The 27,541-nt window shown below is 39.3% G+C and overlaps 1 protein-coding gene across 4 annotated transcripts in view; it reads left to right on the top strand.

Annotated features, from left to right (window-relative positions):
- Positions 1 to 27,541, top strand: part of CALCR (calcitonin receptor) — a 173,157-nt gene that overhangs the window by 61,670 nt on the left and 83,946 nt on the right. The window contains exon 1 of one of the 4 annotated variants that reach the window (XM_009674265.2): positions 24,529 to 24,612. The exons of the other annotated variants lie outside the window; for them this stretch is intronic. Within the exon in view, the coding sequence (XP_009672560.1) occupies positions 24,563 to 24,612 (50 nt within the window). The 5' untranslated portion in view covers positions 24,529 to 24,562. Of the gene's footprint in view, positions 1 to 24,528; positions 24,613 to 27,541 lie in introns of those variants that run through there. 4 annotated transcript variants of the gene reach the window in all.

Raw genomic sequence — 27,541 nt, 5'->3', positions numbered from 1 at the left:
CTGATTTTTCATTTTTCCTGTGAATAGAATCAAGACCTGATGCCAGTTATTCTTGGTCTAAGCCAGGCATATTACTGATTTAAGTTCAAGACAGGCTCATCTTGTCCTGTCGCTAGCAGAAACTACAGGCTCTGCACCACAACTCTGCCCCATATGGCAGTGTACCCAAAGTGCAAGAGCTTTATATTACAGTCTATTCAACTAGCAAGTGCTGCTGTTTAATATCACAACAGATGTTCTCTTGTTTACTTCAAAATAAATATACCCAAAGCTTGACTGAACCAATGGCTCCTAGGAGAACACTTGACTGTTTCATGAAATGCAACGGCTGACTCCAGAACGAATGTTGCTTTTCTCTGGAGTACAGCTGTCACTTGCTAGTGTTTTCCTTTCACTCTTTGCAACTTCTTGACATAAAGAAAATTTCTGATAGGCAGGGGTTGGACTTGGAGAGAAAAATGAACACTAAAAAGATGAAAGAAGGTTAGAAGTGGCCTACCGATTCCTGGTCTGGTGGTTCAGCTTGATGCACAGTTATTAGCAAGCAAGAAAAGAATTACTTTATCTATCTCATCGGTCTCCCTCAAATCTCCTGAGATGGAGCCAATTACAGATGAGACTATATTCCTGAGTTCGTATGCTATAGGATTCTAATCTAATGTTTCACCTAATTAAATTCCAGCAAGATAAAAGAAGAGCACTGTTCCCTAGAGAAGGGTAGGTGAATATTTCTAATATTCATGTATACCATGCACCACTGACTTTAAGACAAGGCTTGAAGTAATTGGAAAGAAGTTCTGATAAAGCTGTCTGAATATTCAAAAAGTCTTTCCTATCTCTATGATCAGATAATTGTTTTATCAGTCATGTCATAAACCTCACCGTGGTCTTTGTTACAACCAGAGAATGTGAGCAATAGTCCAACTCTCAGTGAAGCAGAAAGACAGATTCTGATTGAAGGAACTGGATAATGCCTAGAAATGAACCAGTCAATAACCAGTATACATGAAAAGTCTTTCAAAATATTCTCCAGATCACACAAATTCAAATTAGCAAGCAAGTCGTGAGTTGGAAGCCGGGTTTAGGTAGTCTCACTTGAGACATCTCTTGAAAGGTTACAGCTAAATCCCCTAAAGGACATAAATATCTTCCTGTCTTGTGTGTAGCTCCCATGCACCTCGAGGAGAGAACTGGGACTCAGAACCAAGTATCACTGAAAGGTGCTGGGAGGAGATACTTAGTGGGAAATGCCAAATATCGAAGCCTAGCTCTGTGGTAACATGAGACCTAACACTGTCTACTGATCTGGAGTCAAGTCCTGAACAACCCCCTGTGAGCAGGCTTCATGCCAACTCTTCCACACAAAGTTCAGCTCATCCCAGCCTTGCACTGGCTGCAGCATGTTCACTTATAGATGCCTTCAGACAACAGGCGATCCTTCCACTGGAGTAACAAGTAATATCTTGCTAAAGACGGTATCCTCACAATTCTACTGAACGTGGAGGAACCAAACTTCCGTTGGTATTCATGCATATTTGGCGCTGCAGATGAGCATCACTTACAAATATATAAGCCCAGAATACCAGTTTTCCCATGTATCTGTGGTAGTTTGCAGCACATGGTTTATCTGTGTATTTACGTATTTGTAGAGCCCTATCTATGACTCAGATGTTATAGGCAGCTAAGTATAGCGATAAGCAGTATGCCACAAACTAACATAAATGGATGGGAAACTTAGCACATAGATACTACAGTTTCATTCAAGTTTTATTTTACCACAAGTTAGCAGCACAGTCTTTACCTCCTCTCTTGATCTGATCTGACAGAGTGAAAAGAGCTGTTCACAAACCATTCAGATATTCATGGATGTGTCTGACAAGTGTACTTGAAAGAATGTGCTATACTCAACCCTGTGCACCCATCAACCATGGGATGAAACCAAACCTGAAAGCTGCCAATATCTTTATGTACAGCTGTTTGCCCAGCCACTGTGACATGTTGTTCTGATTATTTTATCTTCCTCATCTGCAGCAAATAGAGCCTGAAACCATTATTTCTGTAAAAACAGAGCATCCAGAAAAGGCTGCCTACTCATGCAGGCCTGCTGGAGCATGAGTTTCTTGTCTGCAGCTTATTGTGGATCACGGAGAGAGACCATCTGAATCTTCAGAAAAAAAAAAGAAAAAAAAGAGGCAGTATTAAAAAATGATTTCTGTCTTAGAAGTTTGTTCTTTGATGTTTTGATTTCCAAATTTCATGAGCTGAAATATAAATAGAGAGAAACAGTTTGCTTATCTTTATGTTTCAGCAGGTGAAATCTCGGATGAGTAAGGTGAAGTTGGAAATCAATTGGAGGCAATGCCAATTTGTTTGTTCAGGTGTTTTCAGCCAGTCTGTTTAAGTTCAGCATTATTGTTACACTTTTCAAAGGATCTGTTCTGACACAGGGCTACTTCAAGAAAGGAACAAAAAAAATTTTATAAGAAAAATGAGGTTTTTTGACAGAGAACCCTGTCTGTAAAACTCTCCTTTTCAGTCCTTGAAAATCCAGACACCAGCATATTTCTAATGTTAGGATAAATGCCACATTCCAGAAATAGAATCACATCGAAAGCCCATGTTTCGGTAAGTGGAACTTTGGTAAACTGCCCTCAAAAGTTGCTAGCAAAAGTTTAGAGGCAATAGCTGCCTGACTAAACAGTGTCATAAAAAGGACTTAAGTTTATGGGAACAAAGCACCTATCCTGGAGTTAGAATCTGCCACCAATTTTGTTTTGGATTTCACACCAGCTTAGTATATAGTGTTGCACTTTTCTTGGACCTCAGCTTCCGCACCCAAAAAATTGATGCAATAAGTTTTGCTGTGTTTTCCACAGTGTTCAAGGAGAGTAATGAGCTAAATAATGAGTTATGCCTCAACAGGCAAGACCAAACTTTCTCACTGATATTTAGGCTGCCCTGCTTATACTCATGACTGTGTAGCTGCTCCTACCTGCTCTGGGAAAGCTTCTGGTGCCAGAGCCCTCTTGGAGCTCCTTCAGCTGCAGTTTCAAGCATAGGGATGGGTGGAAAAACCCCAAATCCTGCTGGATAGCCCCAGAAGATTCTTTTAAGCAGGGGTCTGCAGACCGCTCTAAGTAGCAACGCAGTATCCAGCAGCATTTGTCCAGGAGGAATGGAAAGATGCCTTTGAAGCTATTTCTGATCCTGTCATTTTCATCCCTTTGCACATTTCAGCCTCCCTATAAAATTTAATATTATCATTGGCACTGTGGCTTAGTTTTCAGTGTTGCATATCCTACTGTGCCCACTAACGCACTGCAGCTGAAGACAAATATATCCATTGCAGAAGGGTAAACAATGTCATAATGTAAATAATGATGTATAATGCATAATTGCAGTGCAATGAGAGTGCAATGACTTTCTCATTTCTGTTAGACGGCATAGCATAAATAAGAAGGTTGCCAAGTCATCTATTTCTTGGTATTTAATTGGAATTACCTGTAAAATCTTGAAATAATAGATCTTGTGAATTAACATTGAGAAATCTGGACTGTTTTTTGTTTATTAGAACTTCCTTCCTGCAACATTCATAAAAATGTAATTTTAATGGAAATTGTTTTCACTAGGAACATAATCAACTAGGTGAAATGAATGAATGAAAACTCTGTTCAAAATAGTTCAAAAGGGTGCTGGAAATCTTTAATAGAAATCTGGCTTCTCTCCTATACAGTCTTTTTGAACGATGAAATGGGTATTTTTACTTTAACCAGCAAACCAATTACTGCTGGACCTTTTAACAGTGGAGTGTGGTGATGCAACAATTTCTTTCATGTGTGGTCTTGAGGTAGCTCATTTGAGGAAATAACTTCTTGTTATTTCTAAAACTTTTGGGGTATTTTTATCAAAATATTTTGATAAAACATTTTGCTTCATTATTTTGTTAGACAATGCCAATTTGGTGAAATAAAAAACCTGCAGGAACATACAAGTTTCAACAATTTTCTCACAGGGAGAAGTTCCTCAGGTTCAGGATGGACCATCTGTTCAAAAACAGAAGGGGGTAGAAAGACTACATGTCTTTGATAAGACACTGTGACGTGGCAGATTTTAAGGGTGTAGTCTCAGTCAGACAGATTGAGAAGCTGGAAATAAGTCACCTACATCCTAGGAGCATGTGCTAACCACTTAGTTCTTAGCCAGTCTTAGTCCTCCTTGCTGAAACTCTTACCATCCATATGAGTAGTGAAATTTCATTCAGTCGCGCTCTCATACCACTTACACACAAGCCCCTAGATGTGTGTGCCCAAGCAATCTGTTCAGCATGCAGACTCAACATTGTACCTGGGTGCTCTCTCCAGGATTTCTTGCAGTTACCTGGAAGAATGGCAGCTGTCAAGTCCTTCTCATGTCTCCTGGGTGCTACTTAGCTTGGAAACCCTTGCTCATACTGGGTCGGTCTAATTGTATGTACCCTTTAGGAGCTGACAGTGATTGTGATTTTTTGTCTCTATCCTGCCAAGTCTGTAAATCGTTAGGGTTTATTCACTCTTTTTTTGTATCCTTCTATGGGTGTCTTATGGCTGCTACTCTGTTCACTGTCTTCCCATTGTCATCTCTAAATGCACTGAGTCTTTGCTTTAGTCCATGTGTAGGCTGCCTTTGTTTTAGGAAGTCCCTTCTTTCAGTCTGTTCTTTGTTGTGCTGAGCTAGGTGTCCTAAGAAGCTGCACACAAACATGCTAGCATTTTGCCAACCTGCTAAATAAGTGCCACCAGGCCGTGCCATTCCCATAGCCCTTCTCACGTCCGTTGTTCCTTCTGGTGCTTCCAAATCCAGATATTCCCAATCATTTTTCATTCAATCGATCTTAACATTTCCATGACAATTCTCTACAAGTTTGAGTCCTTGGTTTACCTAGCATGAAAAGTGCTTGGGCTGTGCTAATGTGAAGTGGAGGACAAAGGGCTGTAGCTGAGCTGCTCAGTCTGGAGGTGATACTAGGCTTAGCTATCAGCTGTGGCAATTAAGTTCACAAGAACGATAAATGATTTAAATACCTGCCCCCTATTAAGAGAAAGAAAAGTTCAATAGTCAGATGCCTTGCCTTCCCCAGTTGCCTGAATTAGGGATTTCCCTTTTTTCGTTCAGCTGATGGTATCACAGTCCAGGAGTTAGCAACCTTGGTGGTAGGTAGGAGGAATTAAACAGCATAAGCACAATGTCCTAAACTGGTCTTTAGTGTCCTATTAGGGGAATTGTATAGAGCCTCATATCACTGCATCTTTAACCAGATAGCTGACAGTTATTTTGGTTGCTTCTGTTGGAAAACTGTCCGTTGTTTGGGTAAACTCTAGTTTGATGTCTTTAGGTCTATCATAGTATTCAAAACCTTGATTGCAAATATTAGTTTGAACTGTATGAAAGCACCCTATAGTATCAAGCAGTAGCAATGCTTGCACAGATGTCCCTAAGTAAATGCTCTATTGAAGTTTCATCAAACCTAAGGGATGATGTTCATCTGACCAATGTAGAAATTTGTATTTGATGTAGAAATAAATAGACACTCAAAGGGACTAATTTATATCATTCTAAAGTAAACATTTAAAATAGAGTGTGAATCATGTCCTACTGATGACTCTTTCCCTTGACTGAGTATGTATGTCAGGAGTTTTGGTGCATACAGCCATTTCCACAGAATCTGAATCTCACCTGGAAGCTGTAGTATTTCTGACATTCCCCTTTCTAAAAGAACTGTAACAAGAAAGGACCTCATTTTGCCAGCCTCAGAGGGGCATTTAATACTTCTAGGTCCATATCTTACCTTCAGGTATCCTTCAAGAGTGCCTTTGTGGACAGAAGAGCAGGGAAGGTGCAGAGGGGGGACAGAACAGGATCTTATAGACTTAAGAAATCAGTCCATAAGATCAGAGAGATCAGGCCCAAATTTATTAGCATAGTCATTTGAACATGCCCAGTTTGTTCTGCAAATTTTAAATTGCTCAAAGTATTACACACTAGAAATGACCGCTAGAAGAAGCATTATTTCTTTTTCTTTTAATATTGTACTTTTCCTCAGAGAAAAATGGACTTTTTTCCTCCTGCACTTTCCCTGAAGTTTAAAGCAACACAATGCAGCTTTCTTGTTGACTTACTACTGTAATTTGCATTACCAGTGATGTTAGGCCCTTTATGGGAAGACGTTTTGCTGAAAAAAATTGTGCTCTTTTTGATGTCTGAATGCTCTGGCTATATCTGAAATATCAGGAAAAAAAAATGCTGGCCAGATCTCACTACCTTAGCTCATGCGGAGTTGACCTTTATCCCTTGAATGGTGACACTGAAATCCCTGTGTCTGCCTGGGAAGTAAAGTACTCTTCAGCATGAGTCACAGGGTCAGAATTCTACCAGATCAATCAGTTCTAGTATGTTGATTAATCATCTTCATTTAGCATTAGATTAAATTTGCATGCTTATCTCTGGATAAGGACAACGTCACAGGCATTTCACAATAGGGGCAGTTTTGTGCAGTGATTTGAACTGACCGTACCCACCAGCCTCTTTTGTTCATTCTTAAGAAGGAGTCCCTTGCATCTGAGTATTTTTTTCCCCCCCAGCTGGGTGAGGACACTGCTGCTGGTCCACTGAAATGTTAAAGCCAAGTCTCCAACTTTCCAAATTCAGCTCCTTAAAGGAAGAAGGTTTTGGGTGTATCATCTCTGCTTGTGTCCAAGCCAGGATATACCAACATTAACCACATTGCAAGACAGAGGTATAGGATTTCAGAGATAACATTAAAAGTTAAAGCAAATGAAAATAAATTAAAAAGGGTAAGGGACATAAAATTTAAGTAGTAGTAGGCCCTCACATTTCTACCAGAATCAATGCTGTCAGAGAATTTTTCCCACTGCTGAGATAATGGTGCCTGTTGTGATAGCCAACTTTTGACACTAATTTGCATTTCATTGCTATTATACGTTTATAGGGTGCCAAGATTTGCTTGCTATGAAAACAATGCACTGACTTCCTATCCTAATTACTTAAATCTCTGTCTCCTATGCAAAAGAGTAATAAAAGATAGTAAACATAAAGTCCCCATTATTTTACAAATATGCCTAAGTGAATTCCCAGAGATTTTTCATGAGCAGGATTTAGGATTAGATATACAATGTAGCTATGATACAGTAACCAAGATGATGAACCAGCACAGTTTATGTTTTTATACTGGAAAAAAAAACTTATTTAAGCTATTTCGTTTTCTTAGCTGGGAAAATTCTCCAGTGTATAATGAATGGATTAGAACATGCTTAACATTTCAGGGGGAAAGGAGAAAATTAGAGTGTGAAACAGTGGTCTCTATTTAGAGTTTCATATCAGAGACTGTAATTAAACCCCAAGGAAGATTTCTGAGAACTACTCATCATGCCTTCATTAATCTGGACATGCATATTCTTAGATATATCCAGGGTTTAATTAAGGGATCAAGCTCTCTAGATTGTGTGCTTTAGCCCAGCTGAAAAGTGGATCTCTACAAGCAGTGGGAATACCACCTCATATGGAATTAATTCCCACCTTACCTAAGATAAAGGATGAGTATCTATCCGCTTATATTTCAAATTGTTCATATTCTCTTTTTCCAAGGCAAAGATTCTTTGTGGCACTGCAAGACTGGTACTTTTTGAAAGGCTGTAGCATTGATTTTTTTAAAAAAGATTTTGGCATTGATCTGTGGTAGTTTCTGAACAATGCAGTTTGGTTGGACGGATATACTGGCAGGAAATTGAATAAAGCATGTCAGTATACATCACAAACCTACTGAAGCAAGCTTTCTGTGCTGATGATTCACTTTAGCCTGGATATAGAGGAAAAAAAAACAAATAGAGCTCCCTTGATTTTTCTGTAATATGTGGATTGACTATAGCTGGAAACAAACTGATGTTGAGGGCTCTGACACATGAGTTAGAAAGAAATATTAGAGAGAAAGAGAATAAATTTGCTTAACAATCAAATAAAAAATGAATGCCTTGAGGGACTCTCTCTCTTTAGATGTCTGATCTGCTGCCAGAAGGAAACAGTCTCTTTCTTGCCTTGGGTCCGCTGTGGGTGAGTTGTCTGCAGCCACGGCGATGCTACACCATGTGCTGGGAAGCCCAGCATCTGCTAGGCTGCATCTGCTTCCATGGCATAGGCACAGTGCCCCCTTCCCTCCCCTTATACAGCTCTCATTGGGACTACTTGATGTGGGATGCAGCACTGATCAGCTGCCTCCATATAGGCATGGACCTATCCATGCTTTGGTGCATGGTCCTTACATTCTGGTCCTGGTCTTCTCTCCATCTCATGGTGCAAGAAGAAACCAGATCAGGAAGCAAATTTTCTAGATGAGGAAAAGGAGAAGTTAGGCAGCTGGTCCCCAAAAAAGCTGAATTACTGTTTTGTTTTTGATGCCCCTCACATGTATAACTCTTCCTCCTCCTTTGTTAGTGAAAAACATGATTTCTAAAGGTATGCTGGATTTTTTTTTTTTCCAAGGATGGATAGAAACCAGATTTGACAAGAACCTCTTATATGGCATAGCAATGCTATGAGTTATGTAATTTTAGTTAAACAAAAGAAAATGATTTAATGATAATTTCAAATTATTTTGGTTTTAGTTTTCAGTTTCCTGTTAAAACTCATTGTATCCTGTCCTCTGTATTTCCTATTCTGAACAGGTGTCTCTATAATGTACAAAAAACAGGTCAGAAAAATACCACTTTCCCCAGCATCATTCCCTCCTCAGTCAAGACCTTTACCCAGTCCCCTGCCCCACTGTTATGCCTATCCTGAAGTAGCTTATCATTTTCCTTGTATAGAGAGAACAACTGTGAAAACTTTAAGACAGTATTGGAGTATGAAGGTGACACATGCTTTGCATCCTTTATTGTGAAATAACTATGTCATCATGGGTGGAAAAGTTGTTCTCTCAGCGTGCATACCTTCAAAGAACATCTAGTATGCCTGAGCTCCACACAAGTTTTCTGCAAGAATGCTTTTTTGATAATAATTCTACAAGCTATCTGGCATATTTTCATGCATCCCAAAGGAAAAATTTCTCTCTGGAAGCCCTTAAATAGCATTAAAATGATGCTAATTCCCATGATCTAACTTTTTAAAGATTTTAGTGACCAGGTTCTCTAGGTAGCGTACTGTACATGAGCACATTATATCTCTGTCTGACTGTCTTTGCCAGGTCATTTTTGAAGGTGGAAGTGTTATTAGGAATACTTCACATGCAAAAATAACCATTCTGTTTTATTTGCCAAGGAAAGCAAGAATTTTACACAACTGGTAAAAAGCAGGCATCAAGGTAGAAATCACAGTCTCTTCATGTGAATTTAGAAAGCGGTTATACAAGGTCAGATGAATTGAGTTTAACTTCCAGTACTGATAAAGTATGTTTAATGTTATTATCTGATGGAACTATATCAGTGGAGAATTACATTAGTTTTTGTGATACTACTTCATTCCCACTTTGGATTTTGTTTTCAATCTCAAGGCTGCTTGGGAAGTTTTTTCAATATTTTTTTACTGACTTATCTTGAAGTAAGGTGCAACATCTTGTTCAAGTCATAGATAGTAAACTGAAAAAAATCCTTAAATTGTAGTCAGGGAAGCAAAAAGAAATGGCTTATCTCATGTTGCAAGGTGGTGTTAGAAATCATAACTGTTCTTTTTAATATTATACTGTCACAATCCATAGAGTCTTTTCATCCTGTCTTCTCAGAATAAAAAAGATTATTTTCATGTCTGACATCAGACTTTAGAAAGCTGCTGGTAAATGAATTTGGCGTCTGAAATTAATAGAATTTCAAGAAAAAGACCACTATAAGGATTCACATAGACTCATCTGCCTCTGAGAAACTTGCATCACCATTGATAGTTTGTCCCATGATTCTAGCAAACTTACCTCTACTTTGGCTCTGGAGCCTGTGTTGGGCTTTCCTGGAGCTGCAGTTAGCATAACATGCAGAAGGACCAGGAGAACAAATCTGTTGCTGACTGGAGTGGTGGAGAACCTGTACAGAAGTTTTGTTGAAGTTTATAAGACTATTTAATTAAACAGGATAGTTAGCTCTCTCCCAAGCCCTCATTATTAAATGTGATTGAAGTGAGGCATGGTCATTTGTGCAGAGAGTGTGTGTATGCCAGCTCTGAACTGCAATTACCAGGGACAATAGTTTAGCAAGAAATCCATGATGAGTAGAAGTGTTTGTCTTTTTGTCAGTTTTGCTCACTGCTGGAGACTAACCTTCTTTTTGCAACATTCTTCTTTTTCTCTGTCTTATCCAAACGTCTTTCAATTGAAATCAATACCAAATGTTGACTTTGAATAGCATCATCAGCCCAAAGCAAGACCAATGTTTCTTATAACTTCCAAAGTGATAGCAATTAAAAAGTTGTTATATTTCATTTACGTTTTACGGGTCAGATGCCTGTTGCTATTTTATGCAATAGCAATATATGTGATATCATTATTTTTATATATGATATGATTAATGACTGACAGCTGGGATTAAATCCTGAAACAGCAATGCAATTTAAGTCACTTAGAAATTAATCTGTTTTAAAATATTTATCAGTTAAAAATCAGTTTAATTAAGTGCATACGTTCATTCATTTGGAAATAAATAGAAAAATAATGCTGCCATGCAGTGTGTAAAATCCCAAACTGAGATTGGCTTGAAGAACTTGACATTAAAATTGAAATTGCCAAACAGTCTTGCCTAAGATCATTATTTCTATAATTAAAATGTCGTATGAGATATTTATAGAGCTACAAACATCTGTTTGAAACACTGACCTCTGTCCTGGCGCAAGAAATCACAGTAAGACTCTAGTGTATATTGTCCTGTCAGTATTACTTATCTTGCAATGGTTAAGAACCCCCATCCAGATAGATATAGACTTGTTCTCCAGAAGAACAGTCCTGCGCTTCCAAAAATGAGCCCTACTAAATACATAGCTTTTCCAAATATCTATCACATCAAACATTTGAAAATGGAATCGATGTTTAATAAAGATGCAACACTGGGGAGTTCTGCTAAAAAGGAGCTCTATATTCCTTAGCATGCAGCATCCAACATGCATCATTGCTCCAAAATAGCATTATTCCTTGTGAGGGATAAGTATTCATTGCCTTTCCTTTGAAAATAAAACTGAAATGCAAGTGCAACTTAATGTTACTTTAAATTAACAACACTAAGTTTGCATCATAAGTTGTTTACACATCCGAAAGGAAGTTTCCTAGAAAAAATTCAAGGTCCCTTGGTAGACAAAAGGATTATTTTGCCACTTCTGTCCATTTGTCAGTAGCTCCTGAAGTATTTCACAACAGGAGAGAAATTTGATGGCTTTTTGATCAATAGCTATAGAAACAAAGTTAAAATAAAACTCATCCGGTAGAAAGGTGCAATAACCAGACTCTTTAGGTAACTCTGTCCATGACAGAAGTGAAAAAAACAGGTCAGATACACATCTTTCAAAAGATAAAATCAATAGAGATTAGCATCTTCTAGTAACCTGTTCCTAATTCACCGTATTTAATAGTCTTTTATGTTATTAATATATCAAAATGCAGTGAGATTGCTGATAAAGAAATAACACATTTAGACATAATTTTTAATCTGGCAGTACTACAGACTTCAGGTCTCATAGTTATAGGTGCTGTTGCAGGACTGGGTTTAGAGCTCTCAGCTAACCAGAACAGAAATATAGAAAGCTAACAAATGCTCCACAAGCTAATACCAGTTCATATGTAGTCTGAGTATCACTTTCACACTAGCTTAATTTCGGAGGAATTACCCTAAATGGAGAAAGGGATATCTAAGTCCAAATCAAACCAGTAACATTTAACTGAAGCACTCAGTAAGTGCTTTTGTTGGAGGTTATCAGCACAAACATTTAAACCAATCTATTCAGGAAGTACCTTGCTCATATCATCTCTGGTCAAGGGCATTATGCAGGATTGTTTGATCATGTCCAGATTAATATTATCAATCATACCTACTTGAACAAAAAAATAAACCTTAGTCATAGAGGAATAGTATTTCATAAGATCTCACACCTGTTTTTACTGAAATCTGAGGGAAATTTACTCCTTCCATTTCAAAGGGATTAAACTCATCTGCTTCTATTTGAAAAGAAGTAAGTTCAGTGCTGTATTACTTTAAAACTATTGAATGTTGCTTAAGAGACAGTATAGGACCAAAACAAAAATTTAAAAGCTAGTCTTTAATGGAAACTTGCAATTGTCTCTAACCTTTGTTTCACCTTTTTGTGTTTTGCATTTGTTTACTTTGTGAGAATTGGACATATTCAAGATGGACGCATGGCTAAAAGATTTTCCCCGATCCGATCATTTGTCGTCAAATCCTACAGCCAAATTGTGTTCCAAGGTCTAGAAGTTCAGAGTGTAATAAGTTCAGCTGAGCTAAGTTGAGTGTATTTGTCTTGTTCTGTATTTTACAGAAGAGAAAAAAATAGTATCTTTACTCTGTTTCAAAAGAAATCTGAAAAGTTTCTAATCTTCCAAGCTGAGTCTTTATCTTCATGTGAGCTTTGCTTCATATCTTTTGTTTTAATCAACAGTGCTTGGTCCCATAAAACCAAACATTCTCTGCTTACAGTTAGGAACTGTTAGTCATAATTTATTTGGCATGTGTGGTACTTACAGCTTAAATTATATTAAATAAAAAAGGAAAGGTAAAAGCAGTTAATTTTTTATGAAATTTGGTTGAGGACTAATAATCTCACAACTGAGGGACTGAATATATGATTGCATAGGATTAATATTCAAAGCTTTGACACATCTGCATTATTGTAAGGTATACTAAGAACTCTTTTGAAAAGGCGGGACTACCGCCTTTTACACCAAGACAAAAACAGCAGCTATATTTCATATGCAACAGAGTACCTTCACTTAAACATCCTGCTGGACAGTATCAAAGCACTACCATCCTGATCCCTGGACAAGCAACCATGGTCCTCTGACGTGTGGGTCAATCCTACGTTCTACTCCTTAGTGGGCGAATAATTTAAAGCAGGGAACTCTTCCATCCAGTAATAGCAGTGAACGTGCAGTGCACCCACGGTCAGACAATATCCTCTATGCAAGTGACATGAGATGTCATCAAAAGCAATAGCATCTGCATGTGATGGAGCCTGCCTAATTATTCAGTAGTATAGATAGCATTCAGCTACCGATCTGCTGCTGCTGCTGCCCTGTGGAAGGTCTACCGCTGCATAAATAGAAGGAGATGGCACTCATAACGTCAGGCCTGGTGGGCTAGGGGTTACTTCAGGAAGCTAGTATAGGATGCAACAACCATGTATACAACGCCTACATCTCCGGAAATATGACTATTATAAACCAGGTTAAATCCTTATGTTCCTCTCAAAGACAGAAAGATTGGCAATATCAGGATACCAGCCTATGTTGCATCTGCTTGGTTGAGCCATTAACTTAAGGAGTTAGGTCAGTATCCCTTACCAGAAGCCATTATGGACCTTGTCTAGTGACAAGAGCTCCAAGCATCTGTTTTCCTATCTTTTTCTTCCAGGACTTAGGCACCTGAATTTTCTTGTGAAAATTTGTTGCTATTTGGCTTCAACCCAATCTTTTCTGATGATGCTAAAGCAGCTCCTGCCAAGGATTCTCATTTCAGCGTAAAAACATCTCTTGATTTTTGCAGTTGTCAGCCTGAATGCACCTCTCCCAGCGTCCCTTCCAACCTCAGCATTTCTGTGATTTTATACCTCCACCATAGCCAAATGAAACCTCCACTCTATCTATATTGTATTGCTGGTATTGGTTCTCTTTCCTGTGTGGTGAAATTATCAGGCCCTGAGTGTTTCCTGACTCCCTCTTTCTGCCTCCTCACTTACTAGTGAGGTACCCTGTAACCGCAAGGTGGGCAAGAGAGGGTTGGATGCCAGAGAAGAGAGACACTCGAAGTTCGTGAGGGATTAAGTAGGATAGATTTAACAAAGGACTTACACTCCAAGCTGCAGAGGGAGCCCTGGGAGCCGTGCAGGGGGGTCACCAATGGGAGGCTGCAAGAGGCAAGGGTCAGGCACCTAGGTCGGATGCCCAGGTGGGACTCAACTCGTTGTAGTCTAAGGGCCCTTTAAATCTACTAGAACTATTTCCTTATCTCAGCTGTGCTAACCTTGAGTAGCCACTGTCCGGGCAGCAGCTAGACATCATTGACAAAATGGAAGATGCATGCCTGGCCCTGATGGTAATTTGGTCAGTGTGTAGTTTCACGTGCTGGGCCCGCTATCACAATCTCTGCCAGTCACTGACCCCTCACCTGATCTTCCACAGGTGTGCTCACTACACACTTGGAGCTTGCTCAAGCCAGAAATAGATATAACGGGGATACAGTCCTCATAGATCATTTCCCTACACAGCAGAGAGGGGAAAGGCTAGCTGTTGTCTCTGCACATCCTGTCCTTGAACAAGAGCTCGAAGTTGATCCTGGTAAGCTCAACACCAGAACATGCAGTACAGTGGCCTTCTCTCATGCAATGGTATTGTGCTAGTTTTGCTAAATGGAAGCTCTGATCTAACTTAAATATGTTGTATTACACATGATTATTAGAATTGTCATTGTCTGGGTTTGGAAATAAGTTACAGTGGGCAAGCTCTGCTTTTCTCTGGCATTTTTACCAAATACCAACTCACTAAAATCTGTACTATTACAATGAACTGTGCTAATGGCGGAAGTGTATAGTCTTAACATGTTTTATGCTGGCTTTGAAGTCAAAGGTGATGTTTGTAGTTCATTTCATGTACAGGTTTGTTTCATGTATCTTTTGCCTTTCCTGACAAAATTCAGGTCATAAAATCTTTCATGAAAATAATGTCAGATCTGTGCTGCTGATTGTCAAAGACCAAGTTCATGCATGATCCAGTATCACAGCTTTTGAGTCAACGTCTTGTTTCTGGCAGGCAAAGTAACACAGAGAAAGAGCAGGTTTCCAGATCTGTTCATTAGCTAAAGTTGTTATATTGGCAGTTCTATACCAAAACAAAGATAGTTTTACTGCACATATATCAGATCACACAAGAAGGAAAAGGTGTGGAACCATATTATATTAGTAGGAAAGCAAAATGAGTTGATTATTTGGTTTCATACCATTGTTTTAACCCAACTGTCAAATAAGGAAGCTAATTAGTAAAATTACTCAAAGTTATAAATTGCTTATAAGTAAAAAAACCCTGAACTTTCTGGATCACCAAAAAGCCAAATCACCTCCAGAGGAAGGGCAAAAAGCTCCCAGATGCAGTCTCCAGAGACATGAACTAGGTTGTGTTAAATTCCCTGCATCTTGAGATTTTGCACAGCCCTGCAGAAGCTTACAAACACCCCCCACACCCACACACACTTGGATTCAGTGAAGCAGTCTGGGTGTCAAGCAAGGTCAGTACCAGCTGCTATTGCATAGACTATGCTGACTTCTTTCCAAAGCCTATAGAAGATTTTTATGAATCTCAGTGCTCATCTGAATGGGCTTTCCTTTTGTCCTTTATGTGCTATATAAAGTACTTTCCATATGAAGACACTTTATCTGGCAACATATTTTATGGAAGAGACCGTCTATTATTTTTCCACATGAAACTTTTGATCATGGATGGATATTTGAAGTCATTAACAGCACCAAGAGGCTAAAATTTCAGGTCTTTTTACTCATTGCCAGTGAAATAAATACTAACTTTGGCAATGTATGGTGTAACAGGAAAGATCTTGTGGAGAATTACAGACTACTTCCAGGTTTTTATTTTGAAGAGCTTTACAAATAGGCTGCTATATTGGAGGGATTTCTTTTTCTATTTAACTTTATCATTTGTGGTCCAGATTATCCTTTGTCTCTACAGCTGGATTTGGGAAGATACTGGGGCAACTCTAAACATAGCTGTTACAAAAACGTCTGAATGCGCTATAGGCTAGACTGAAGAACAGCCCCGTGGCACCTGCACAGGTCTGGGCTGTGGTCAGAAAAGCAAAATTGGTTCAATATTTTCAGCTGACTCAAAACTTGGAGGTTAGTCCTCATTAGTGACTTCAGCAGACATTTTGGGGTTAGTTCTGAATTTCTTGTGTAATGGAGCCAAAAATTCAGTTTTGCAGCCCCAGCAAAATAAATCCCCACTAAGGACAGACTGTAGCCAGCCTACATCAAGATTTTACCAAAAGCAAACCTTAGCATAAGGAAGCATTCAGAGTTAGTTTTGGCATCTATAAGAAAAACATTATGTTGGAAGTGACCATAAATGAGTTTTGACTCACTGAATTGCTTGAGAATTGCAGCGGCCCCAGAGGCTTTCAGAGACCTAACAGTGGAGCACGTACTAGCCAGACAAGATGCTGCTTTACCACAGCATGTCTCGTCATCCCTGGCTAATAAGATGCTTCAGGCCAGCTCTCTGCTCCGCTCTGGTGCCCTGACCAGGACAAAATTAGGCTATGTATTTATTTGTCTGACTAGAATCTCATGTAAAGAACTTATGCATGAAAAGAGAGTAAAATCAGAGAATGAATTGAAATAATCACAGTAGTAGCAACAGGACAGTGGCAAAGCCAAGAGGCTAATAACTTTTTGGTATAAAATTGGCAGGTTCTGAGGAGCCACTTTTGCCAATGTCAATGATAGTAAATATTCCCAAGATGTGCCATTTTCCTATTTAAGATTTTTAGATTAGCTTCCTAGCGCTATCCCACAGCTCTACTTAACATGTATAAAGGAGGAAGAAAAACCCAGGGCTCACAGAAAAGCATCTTGCTGTTTTGTGTCTGTGTTTCAGCTTCTGTTGAAGGCACTGAAAAACTTTGCACTTCGTAGGATCCGTCACTGAGATTGCCCCCAGCAGAGCGAGGAGGAAGAACAAAGCATCAGTCTGCAGTCTGAGAGACTGCCTAAATTCCCATAGTAATCCTGAGCTCCTGCTGCCTTCAAAACGCAGGATAGGAAGAGTTCTTCAATAACTATAGCTTAGTACAAGCAAAGCTTCACTAACTCCTCAGGAACTTATTCACAGTAACTCATCCTGGGGAGTACCACCATTCTTTCCCTGATTATGTCCACCTAGCAGAAAGATGCAAAGACCCACAAGTCCAAAACTTGTACTCTGCCAATTGCAGGGTCCAGCATCTTGCCCATCTGGCATGATTCTGGCACAAGGGCTTGTTTCCCTGTTGTATCACATGTTCCTCATGCCTACTTTGTGATTTTTGTGGGGGGAGTGCTACATCTGCCTTTGACCCACCAGAAAATCGCGCCTTCTTCCATGGACCTAAATACTCATGTGTCAGTATAACTTCCGTGAGGGATATCTGGCTGTTGATATTTAAGTGTATTCAGGATCTGCGAAAGGTGTCTGGTGAGACTCTAAACTCCACAAGTGGATAGGCTAATTGCTCCGTTAATTCAACATTTAAGAGTGACAGGACAGAACTGTTGTTTGCATGACACATGGACAGGCAGCTGATTTCCCTGGAAAGTCAAAGTTGGCAGTAAGTCATGACAAACCCTTCAATTCACAAGGCATGTGCACGTGGTTCAGCCACCATCTGTTTCAGCACTCTCCTGGCCTTGTTTACTTGTGAACACTTTTTGTGTCACCTGAACCAGCTGTCTCACTGGGACACCTGCATGAAGCTCTGGACTCCAGACTGCAAGCCTGAAAGGATGTTTGGAATGAAGGACCGAGGTTTTCCTATGATTTTCCTAGGAATGTGTGAGTTACACAAGTAATGACTTGTCTGGCTGTTCCAGTGATTCCCACTCCCTCATCTGTATTCCTGGCTAGTCCCCTCTAATTTGCAGAAGAAAAGAGGTACCTTGAAGAAAATACTACCCTTCTCTCTGTAAGCCTATGAAAAGAACCATTTCCCCCCCATTTACTCTAACCTAAGCACATGAGTGTTCATTACAAACATTGCCTGCCTAGTTATCAGTGAAAGTCAGTCTTTCAATTAAAGTTTGTCTGGAAGACTTCCATAGAATTTTAATTTAAGTGGCTAATAGCTACCTCTTGGTGCTTTCAGAATTAAAATATCAGTTTGTAATAATTTATCATATGTAAATCACCCTGTTAAACTTCTGTAATGAATGTTTAATGCCATAGTGAGTAATGTGCTGATTTTGCCCTAATTGAAACTGGGAATTTAGACTGTTGCACTCAGTCTAACTCTTTGCAGTAATGGTACTGTAATTCCTGACAGAGACAACACAATAAACAAGCACTACAAATTTGATATTTAATTAATCTGTAATAACTCATGGAGATAATTTTGTTGTTACTGACTTACGTGTGTTTCCTTATTTCTGCATTCTTTAGGGACATCATTAGCCCAGTTGCAAAAATGTGTATAAAATGCTAAGGCAGCTTCAGATGACTTGCTATTTGTCTTACTTTTTAGTGTAGCTATGGTAATAGAAATATCAGTATTGCATTAGCTGTATAGTTTAAGAATATAGGCAAGGCAATATTTGCCAGCAGAGATAATACCTCTTTCAGTGGACCAACTGGTGTATCTGTAATACTTTCCAAGTTCTCAGACACACAAAGGTGTCTTCAGACTCTCCCAAAATGGCTTGCATGCTCCAAAGTTTGTCTATCTCTACTGGGCCATTTAATATGTTAGATAAAGCCTTTCCAGATCAGTGGTAATGCATCTTTACCCTGACTTCAAATCATAATCAGGATTTCTATTCCTTATTAGCAGACCCTCTATAAAATTAGAAACAGACTCAAGAAAAAAGTGTTAGTGTTTCAACACAGGCTCCTTTTTGTCAGGATACCGATCAAACCTGCATCCAGCTATAGCATAGGCTATTCTGTTGCCAAATGGGAACAAAATGCTTTTAAGTGTCATGTGTATTTGATTTATAACAATCCACTCACATGATTTTTCACACTTCATATGATTTATATAAAACAGTGACATAATAAGAAAGTATAATATTTTTCTTGTTCTTTTGCCCACCCCATAAAATATTCACTTGCTTCAAATAATCTACAGGAATATATAGTTACAAAAAAAGGACCAGTGGGAGTTTGCCTGAAGAAGGATAGAATGGAAAGCTGAGAAGGAATTGGCCAAAAGTAAATATTAAATAACTATTTTTCTTTCTAGTATTTGATCTTGCACATATATGCTGCAGCTGAAAGGAAATTTTGATTCCATATATTGGGATTTTTGTTAAAAAAAAGTATTGACCCAAGAGGGGAGACTGTCACATATGAAGTTACATTCATCTCCAATTAAATTATGATTTTTTCCAGTGTGTTACAGAAAGAATGGGAGAGCTGGGAAAAGGAATACCCTTAAGTTCAACTCTCATCCTGCAGTTTTTCTTACCTCCCTTAAACTCTTCACCCGTGCTTCCAAAGTGCATCTACAATGGCATTATCACTGTATTCTTGTTCCACTGCACTCAGTTACTTGTTAAAACATTTCTAAATGAATTCACTGGCATGGATTGTACTGTACATACAGCTGAGGTCTAATGTACAGTACAGTCATGATGCAAGTCAGAATAAAGTCATAAGGCAACCATGGAAGTGTCTTTTTCCTTAACTCACTTGAAGAGTTTTTACTTAACCTCTTGCAATCACTTTCAGTTTATTTAACTCTCCCTCCCACAATTCATGCTGCAAATTATACTAACGTTATGAATATTAGCCACAAAGATTATTTTGAAGGCGATAAATACTCTAAAATCTCTAAGAGAATTATAGATACAGATGATATAATCCAAAAATCTGCTTTAATTGTGCAGGCTATGCAAAAGATTATGATCTGACGTAAGCACGTGTGACTGCTGAAGTCACTGCTCTACAGTAGGGTAGTACTCATCCCAAGCTTGTGGATGTGTGCAAGCTGCACTGTGTCCACAGTTAGGTAATTGCATACCTGCTTGTTTTACAAGCACTGCTGCAGAGACCTTGAAAAATTGTAAGCACTTTCCAAAAGACCTTTCACAGCTATGCCTAAAAGACTAAAATTATATTGTCTTACTATGTGAGATCCTAAACCACAGCTTCGCAGTGTAACTAAGTGGCATGGAAATGCTCTGCTTTGAGGAATGTTTGGTGATGAACTTGGCATTCATGCAGCGCGGTTGCTTTCATCCATCATGTGGTAGACCACTAGCCAAAACTTCTTCATTTAATCCCTTTATTCAAGCACTCTTAGAGTAGCAGAAATGCTCTGCTACAGAATTTACTCCTATCCTTTGTTGCATAGCTTTCTGCTAGTTTGTTCTATTGCTTAACAGTATTTGACTTTAACATCATAACATGTTTACTGGCATTAAATAGCTGAGGTTTTTTAAACATTGATGTTTTTATTTTGGTATCCATTACTGAAAATAGAGCCACTAAAATCTTAAGTGATACTTCAGAACTTTGCAATTTTTTATTTAACATTATCAAGGCAAATCTGAATGTAAAAAAAAAAAAGCCCTCTGCACCTGATACGAATGAGGGTGCTGAGAGCTTGACTTAATTCTCATATGAACTATCATTGTTTTGTTACAATGAGATCGTATTAAGAGCATATCCTTGAATACTGACTGAGAAGGGTGAACTCATTTTCAAGAGAGAGAGCGTGATCTGTTATCTGCAGCCTGTTGTGGCTTAAGTACAAAGTGTAATCGCACATGGTGTTCAATCACACACTGCAAACATGGTTGCGTCTTTCACCGTGAAAGCACCGATGATTTTTTTTTTAGTTCAAATTGCACAACAGCTTAAACTGATATATGCCAAAGCTATTACGTTTGGTTACTCTCCCTCTCCTCCCAGCTAAGTATTTGTGCCCCCTTCCCTTAACCAGTGCTTGTACCACCTGAGCCTGCAGTAAGTTCAGAGAGTTGCAGTGGCAGAAAACCAGTCACTTGTATATGGCAGTGTTCAGTTTCTGCTGCTTTAGCCGTTTGGGCCAGGTCTTCACAACGTCGGCACAAGGGAGGGCTAGAAACGTGTAGGCAAGGGCAGAGTACCCCCAAAAGCACAAGATGTGTCATTTATAGCAGTACTAAGTGCCTATCATTAAATTTAAAGATCAATTCTACAATATTCTTCTCTCTTAAATAAAAGTATTCCTTACTTTGGGTAGATTGATGACCAGCTTAATATGAAGACCCATAAGTATTATTACAAAATAGAGTCTTAGCCATCGTTCAGACACTTATTCCTCGGTAAAACAGAATGGTTTCAGAGAACTGAAAGTGCAACAAGGTTCAGGGAGCCCTGAGGAGCCTAAAACCTAGAAATGCCAGGAACTGCTATCTTCAGGTACTCCTGTTAACACTTTGGGCTAAAATATTTTATGCTTTATACCTTCCCAGAGTGCATTTGCAAAAGTCAAAAAATAAATCCTTTTGTAAGAAACCACACAGTCTACTCTTTCTAAATACTGCAAACTTTTGCTTCTAACAAATTCATTAAAATACTTGTCAGTCCCTTCCTGGAATTTTCTTTCCTTTCACTTTCTTTTAGGATACTCAAAACCTCTTGGCCAACAGCCGGGGGATTAGGGATGCCTTCCTAAGTACTGAAAAACTAGTAATTTTCTGGCTAATAATATGGAATCATGCCCCTTAGCACTAGCTATTAGAGGATAAAAAAATACTGTATCCAGATCAATGTATAGTACAAATGGGATTCATTTAATTTCAGGGACCTAAAAATTAGGTGCCTGTACTGAGCTAGTTACATCGCCTCCTCTCTTAGTTAATGGAAAGCTCCTGGGGGCCCCTGACCCAGCCTTTAGCAGGTGCCTGTGACAGGTAGATGGTAGAATCAGCTTCATTTAATGCTTTACTGCCTTTTGCCTCATAAAAAGGTTCAATCTTTTCTGAAAACCTCCTGGGTAATTTGCCTTGCATATTGTTAGTTCCAGGTAAATAATTCTCATTCGGAGCACATTCTTGCAATATGGCATCTGTATTTTTTGCTCTTTCAAAGTATACTCATCGCTGTCATGTTACCCGGTCTAACAATAATCACCTTCAGTTTCCTCTGGAGTGTTTATGGTCACGTTGGCTGCTCAGATATGTACTGTAGGGGCTTTTCAAAACTCTATGATTACCTTAAAACTAAATACAGCCAAGTTTGTAGCTGCTTTTCTGCTTCTTTCTATTTTCGTCTGGTTTCTTGGCAAGGATTTCAAAAAAGAGAAGCCTAAGGTAAAATAGCCCCTTTTTGTTAAATATTTTTCATTAGGAAAACAAAGCATCAAACATTGCAGCTTCTATGTAATCCAAATGAATCAATAACATAGTTTTATTTCGTCTCTTGATCTGTGTAGCTCTGATATTGCCTGTTTGCCACGGCTAATAGTTTCCATTTGCACCCACTCAGCATTACAGACACAGTTCACCATCTGAGCCAGGCAAACTAATGGAAATTAATGGTAATCTGCTTGAGTAACAACCAGTTAATCATCAAGAAACCGAGCGTTTCTCTCCCTGACAGTGAAATCATGTCCAAGACTACCAAAAGGAAGAAGATAAGATCCAGCAAGTGACCTAGATGTCTATAAATTGCACATAGCAGTGCCTTTATGTGCCTGACACCTGAAATTCAGAATCTGGAGCCTGTATGCCTTAGGATATCTCCTGGGATTGACAGTTGCCAGCCTTCCCACATATTTGAATGAACTGAGCGGAGCTCACCATTTCCATTGGAAACATGGCTGGCAGAAGATCATGGTGCCAGTTAAACCTTTTGCAGACCGTTACAGGCTAATGGCTAGAGCATGTGCTTAGGAAATAGTAGGGGCTGGTGCTCTTTCCTTCTCTTAGGTTTCTAGGAGTGTGACTACACAGCTGTTTCCTGGCCCAGAAGGTGAACCATTAAGCAGAAGCCTAATTTAGGAAACCGATAGTAAGATGCACAGCTGAGAATGAGGGGATGATTTTAATCCTTTCTCCCAAATTGTTTTTGCATTTGACAAAACGGATGCAAACAGATCTGCAGTCCCCTCCTTGGACCCAAATTTCATAGATGCTTAGCAGCGGGGTCTACTGGCTTCCCTATGTCTTACCCAGGAGCCTCTGCCTTGTGTTCTCACTCCAGGTTTAACACAGGCAGAGCAAGTTAGTGTCTGTCTATGCTGAGTGGCAAGACACTCCCTAAGAGGATTTCCAAGCCTTCTTATGAGCTTAGAAATCCTAAAGACCTTGGTGTTGGAGGAGGGTACACAGCTATTCACAATGAGAAAACTGCCCTGAGCTGGAAATGAAGGCATGTGAGGAACTTGCGGGCCAAATGAGGACGTAGCAAGTGAATTGTAAAAGCTTCTGGGGGTAAGGCAACTACAGAGGAAGGGATATTTTTGTGTCACGCTTCTGCACTTAGTCACAAGACCCCCAATCCTGTACCATGCAGTTAAAAACTTCTTCCTCCATAGGTATATCAACAATATTGTGAAATATGGCATGGCAGAATAATTGAATGAGAAATTTTTCTAGTTCTTCCTCCAAAAAGCCTTTCTTTCAGAAAAAGAAATATTGCTTTACTGTCCTTCCTTGAATCTTTTCCCTTACGCCTCTTTTTCTTTGACTGAATTTGACCCTCCTTATTGGCCAGCTCAGAACACTTATGCACATGGCTAAGGCGGGATGGTGGTCCCACCATTTGGGTAATCCTATGATCACCATATTTAAAGCCACGATCAGTTTGGTATTACAGCTTTAGAAATCAAGGTAGGGCCAAAAGAGATCTCACTACTGAATAGGATGCTGTGCTGGTCCTCACATGAGCTTCAGGGCCAATCCCAAGGTGTCAATGATATTATTATAATAACTGAAGCAGGAGGAATGTCTCAGCACATAATCAGCTTTGCAACATTAACAAAGAAATAAAGAACAATATTCTAGTTTAATCCTAGACTGGGATTTCATACACAACAATTATAACCAACAGAGGATGAAGTTAATACAATCGTGGAAAAGTACTGGGCTTTAACAATGTGCTTTTGATTATTCACTAAATATGGATGTTATGCAAGTTAAATATGTGAAGCACATTACATTAGCATCAAGCAAGGACGCTGCTAGGCTTATGGAAAATAGAATGAATAGTATAGAAACAGGAATCAGGACAACACAGAAAGCTGCTTGTGAGCTTCAGCAAAAGAAACAAATTTTTGTGTCACTGTGAACCATATTAAAGAAAAATAATAATCCCCATAATAATCATTCTTATGTTCGCTTCATTCTTGCGATCAATGAAGTGAACAAAGGTACTGTGTTTATAATTCCTGTTGTTTTCCTGCGATAAGCATCCTCTGAAGAAAACCTCATGCACACCTAGAAATATCTGCAATGTGGAGCCCTCTAAAACACCAAAACATAAAACAACTTGAAAGATTAGAATTTATTGTTCCATGTTTTGTGTTGGTGAGAAACATGTATTATGTTTAAAAATATACATTTTAAAATTAATTTCCCGATCCACTTCATAACATTATCCTGAACAGCTGTGGGAGTAGCACAAGTCAGGATGCAGCGCATCAAGAGCTTCTGCCGCAGAGGTGTCAATAAGCAGTGGAGGTAGGCTGTCCTTTCGAGTTTGCTGCCACCAAAGGCAGTATGTGGCTAATCTTGTTACGAATATGGCCAAGGGACTAGACTCATTTTTGATTTGTCCCTCTGTGTTCGGGGTAGCATAGCCCCAGAGCAGCTACGCTCTGCCTGAGGCTGCTCTAGGCTACCCGGTCTCCCTCACATTTCCATCAGACTGTGCATAGGTAGTAGGGTGAGCTGCTATAAGAAAGTGATATGTTTAGCACAAGAGACCCTAACCCCAGTGCATGTGAGTGTGCTGCTTTGCACATCCAAGTCCACCTGTCATGTCAGACTTGAACATGGGTGACAGGAGATGGAAGCAGAGATGTGGTGATGCTGATCTCCTGGTCCTCCAAGTGGAGGCTGACAGAGTCTGTCTCCCAGGACTCCCCTTTCTGTGAACCTTTCTGCCTGCCCGTTGTTTCTGCCCTGTCCTTTGATCAATACTTTTTATCTCTACATACCTTCTCGTTTCAATGTGATCATCATCCTTGATCCAATACTGATGCTCACCCAAGTGTGTTGCAGTACTAGGGCCATTCTCATGGCCCATAAATTAATGAAAAGTCACTTCTCAGTCTGGGGCTTTTTTAACTGGATTGTGAGAATCCATCCTATTTAAATTGTTGTCACTGGAAAAGACTCCTGTGGAAGAGGAAGAAACAAGAGGTACTGGATTTTATGTAGCGTGTCAGCCATTCCTGTGGTTAAAGTTGGCTAGAACACGAAAGACTAGAAATATCAAGACTATATAAGATTTAGTGTGGGAAATAATTCTTACTCATTTACTCAAATATAGTAGCGTATGGCACAGTCATTGTGGTTAACAGAGGGGAAAAATAATGCATTAAATATTTTACAGATGGCTTTTTCTTAACTGGGAGGAGAGATAGGAACAAGAAGCATTTTAAATAGCTCTTTTGGCATATAATAAATGTTCACTAGGATCACTATCTCACTAGGATAAGATTTGCCTGCAGCTACAGCTATAACCCGACATAACGCTGCAAGCACTTCCAGCACAGAGAACAGGAAAAGTAGATATATCACTGATAACTTCAATAGCTATTGTTTTTGCACATGCTTTCTAGATCACAACATACTGTTGATCTCTAGTAGTCAATTAATAGTGTTATTGTGCTATTTGCAGCAAATTATGCATATTTTAAAACTCTCTATGAATCAGCAGCTTGTAAGGAAAAGTCCTTTGCCCACATTTCTCACCTCCCTGTAGATGCAGCAGAAGGACATGAGACAAGGAAGAAGAAGAATAGAGAGTCACCTACAAGATTAGCATCTTTACACTACGCTACAGAAGCATTAGATTACATAGCATAACCACATGGACACACACATCCATGCGTGTGTATCTGCTGACTGGGCAGCTGACCAAGGCCTATTTTAACGAATCTTTTTACAATTTTGAACCAATACACACTGCAGTGAATATTCTGAAGAAGATGCAACCAATTTCAAGCATTTTTCTCTGATATAGCTGTCCAATTTCATCTTCAATTCAGTTGCCTGTCATTGCTGATCAGGTACAAATGTGTGACTGACAGTGTAATTGCATATTATTTCTGTCACGCCTGTCCCATTACCTCTGGCACACCAGAATGGTTCTGGTAAGGCTCAGACAGTAATAAGGCTACTTATTATCAAAGGCAAATCCTTTGAACCCTCTCTTTCATCGGTTTGTTCTTCATGTAATCTCAGTGACATACGACTGCAACACTCCCATTCTGATCTGGTAGGAGATTACATCCACTTAAGTTATATTGCAATAGAAGTGCCTTACCCTCATTATGTCTTGAGATATTTCTTCTTTAGATGAGCAACATTACAGCTGATCTCATATTTTACTTTCCCTCCGTAAACGGGTGACTTTCCAGACCATTTTAACATAAGAAATGCTGTTACATTGCTATTGTTGAGACAAATGTTGTATGAGTGATTGTGTTCCTCACTACATGTAAACTAGACTGAGCATCCAAGTCTGTGTGCCATTTTTCCATTAAATTCCTGTGTTTCAGCTACTTAGAGTGCTCACTGGATTATTTACCCAGGTATAAAACATATCATTCTTGGTTTTTAAGTTGTCTGAATAGTAAAGGTGTGACAGGCTGCTCACTTTCTTACTGTAGCAGAAGGTGCTCTATAGTCATGTTGCTTAACTTGTGGCCTATGCACCATTGGTGGTTCCTAAGATATCAGAAGGTGCCATGCCTTCACAGAAGTGGTGTTTCTGACGCTAATATGGAAGTTTGGTTTTTATGAAGCTAGAAAGGATGTGCTAGTGCTTAACTTGCTTAAACTCCCATAACTGCCAAACAACATGATGATATAATGTGATCCATGGACATTGTTCCCTGAAAGGCCATAGGGGTGTTGATTAAAGAAAACAGAAAGAGAAAAAGAAAAAAAAAACCCAAGAAAAAAGTTGCCAGTTCAGTCTCATCCAAGCCTGCAGAGCCATGGCCGTGCGCTGGTTGTCCTGTCACTTTGTGCAGCTGAACTTGTCAGTCTCCATGGCTTGAGGGTTGTATGTAGTGTGTCTATCTGCAGTCAGGCTGCATCGAGGAGGGTGAGGTCCCACCACAGGGTTCCTTTGTCCCTATTTCTCTCTCCTTTCCTGCCCAACTTGGTTGTTCACCTTGCTGGAGTTTACTCAACCTCTGGCTTTATCTAGCCCCATAAATATGCCTTTTCTACTGCTATCAGGCCTTACCATGAACTAGATCTTTCTTTATTTCTTTTTTATTGTCATTTTAAAAATAACCGAATTCTTCATAGATCTGCAGCTGTATATGTAGATTAGGAGCATCTGAATCAGGACAACTAAGGTAGCCTCCAGTACCCGCACAGGGAAAAAGAACTTAAACCAGATCTGCCGAGGGAGTAGTTACAGGGAATC

Source organism: Struthio camelus, chromosome 2 (assembly GCF_040807025.1).
Source record: "Struthio camelus isolate bStrCam1 chromosome 2, bStrCam1.hap1, whole genome shotgun sequence".
NCBI classification, from domain to species: domain Eukaryota; kingdom Metazoa; phylum Chordata; class Aves; order Struthioniformes; family Struthionidae; genus Struthio; species Struthio camelus.
This window is presented reverse-complemented; position numbering and strand designations above follow the sequence as displayed.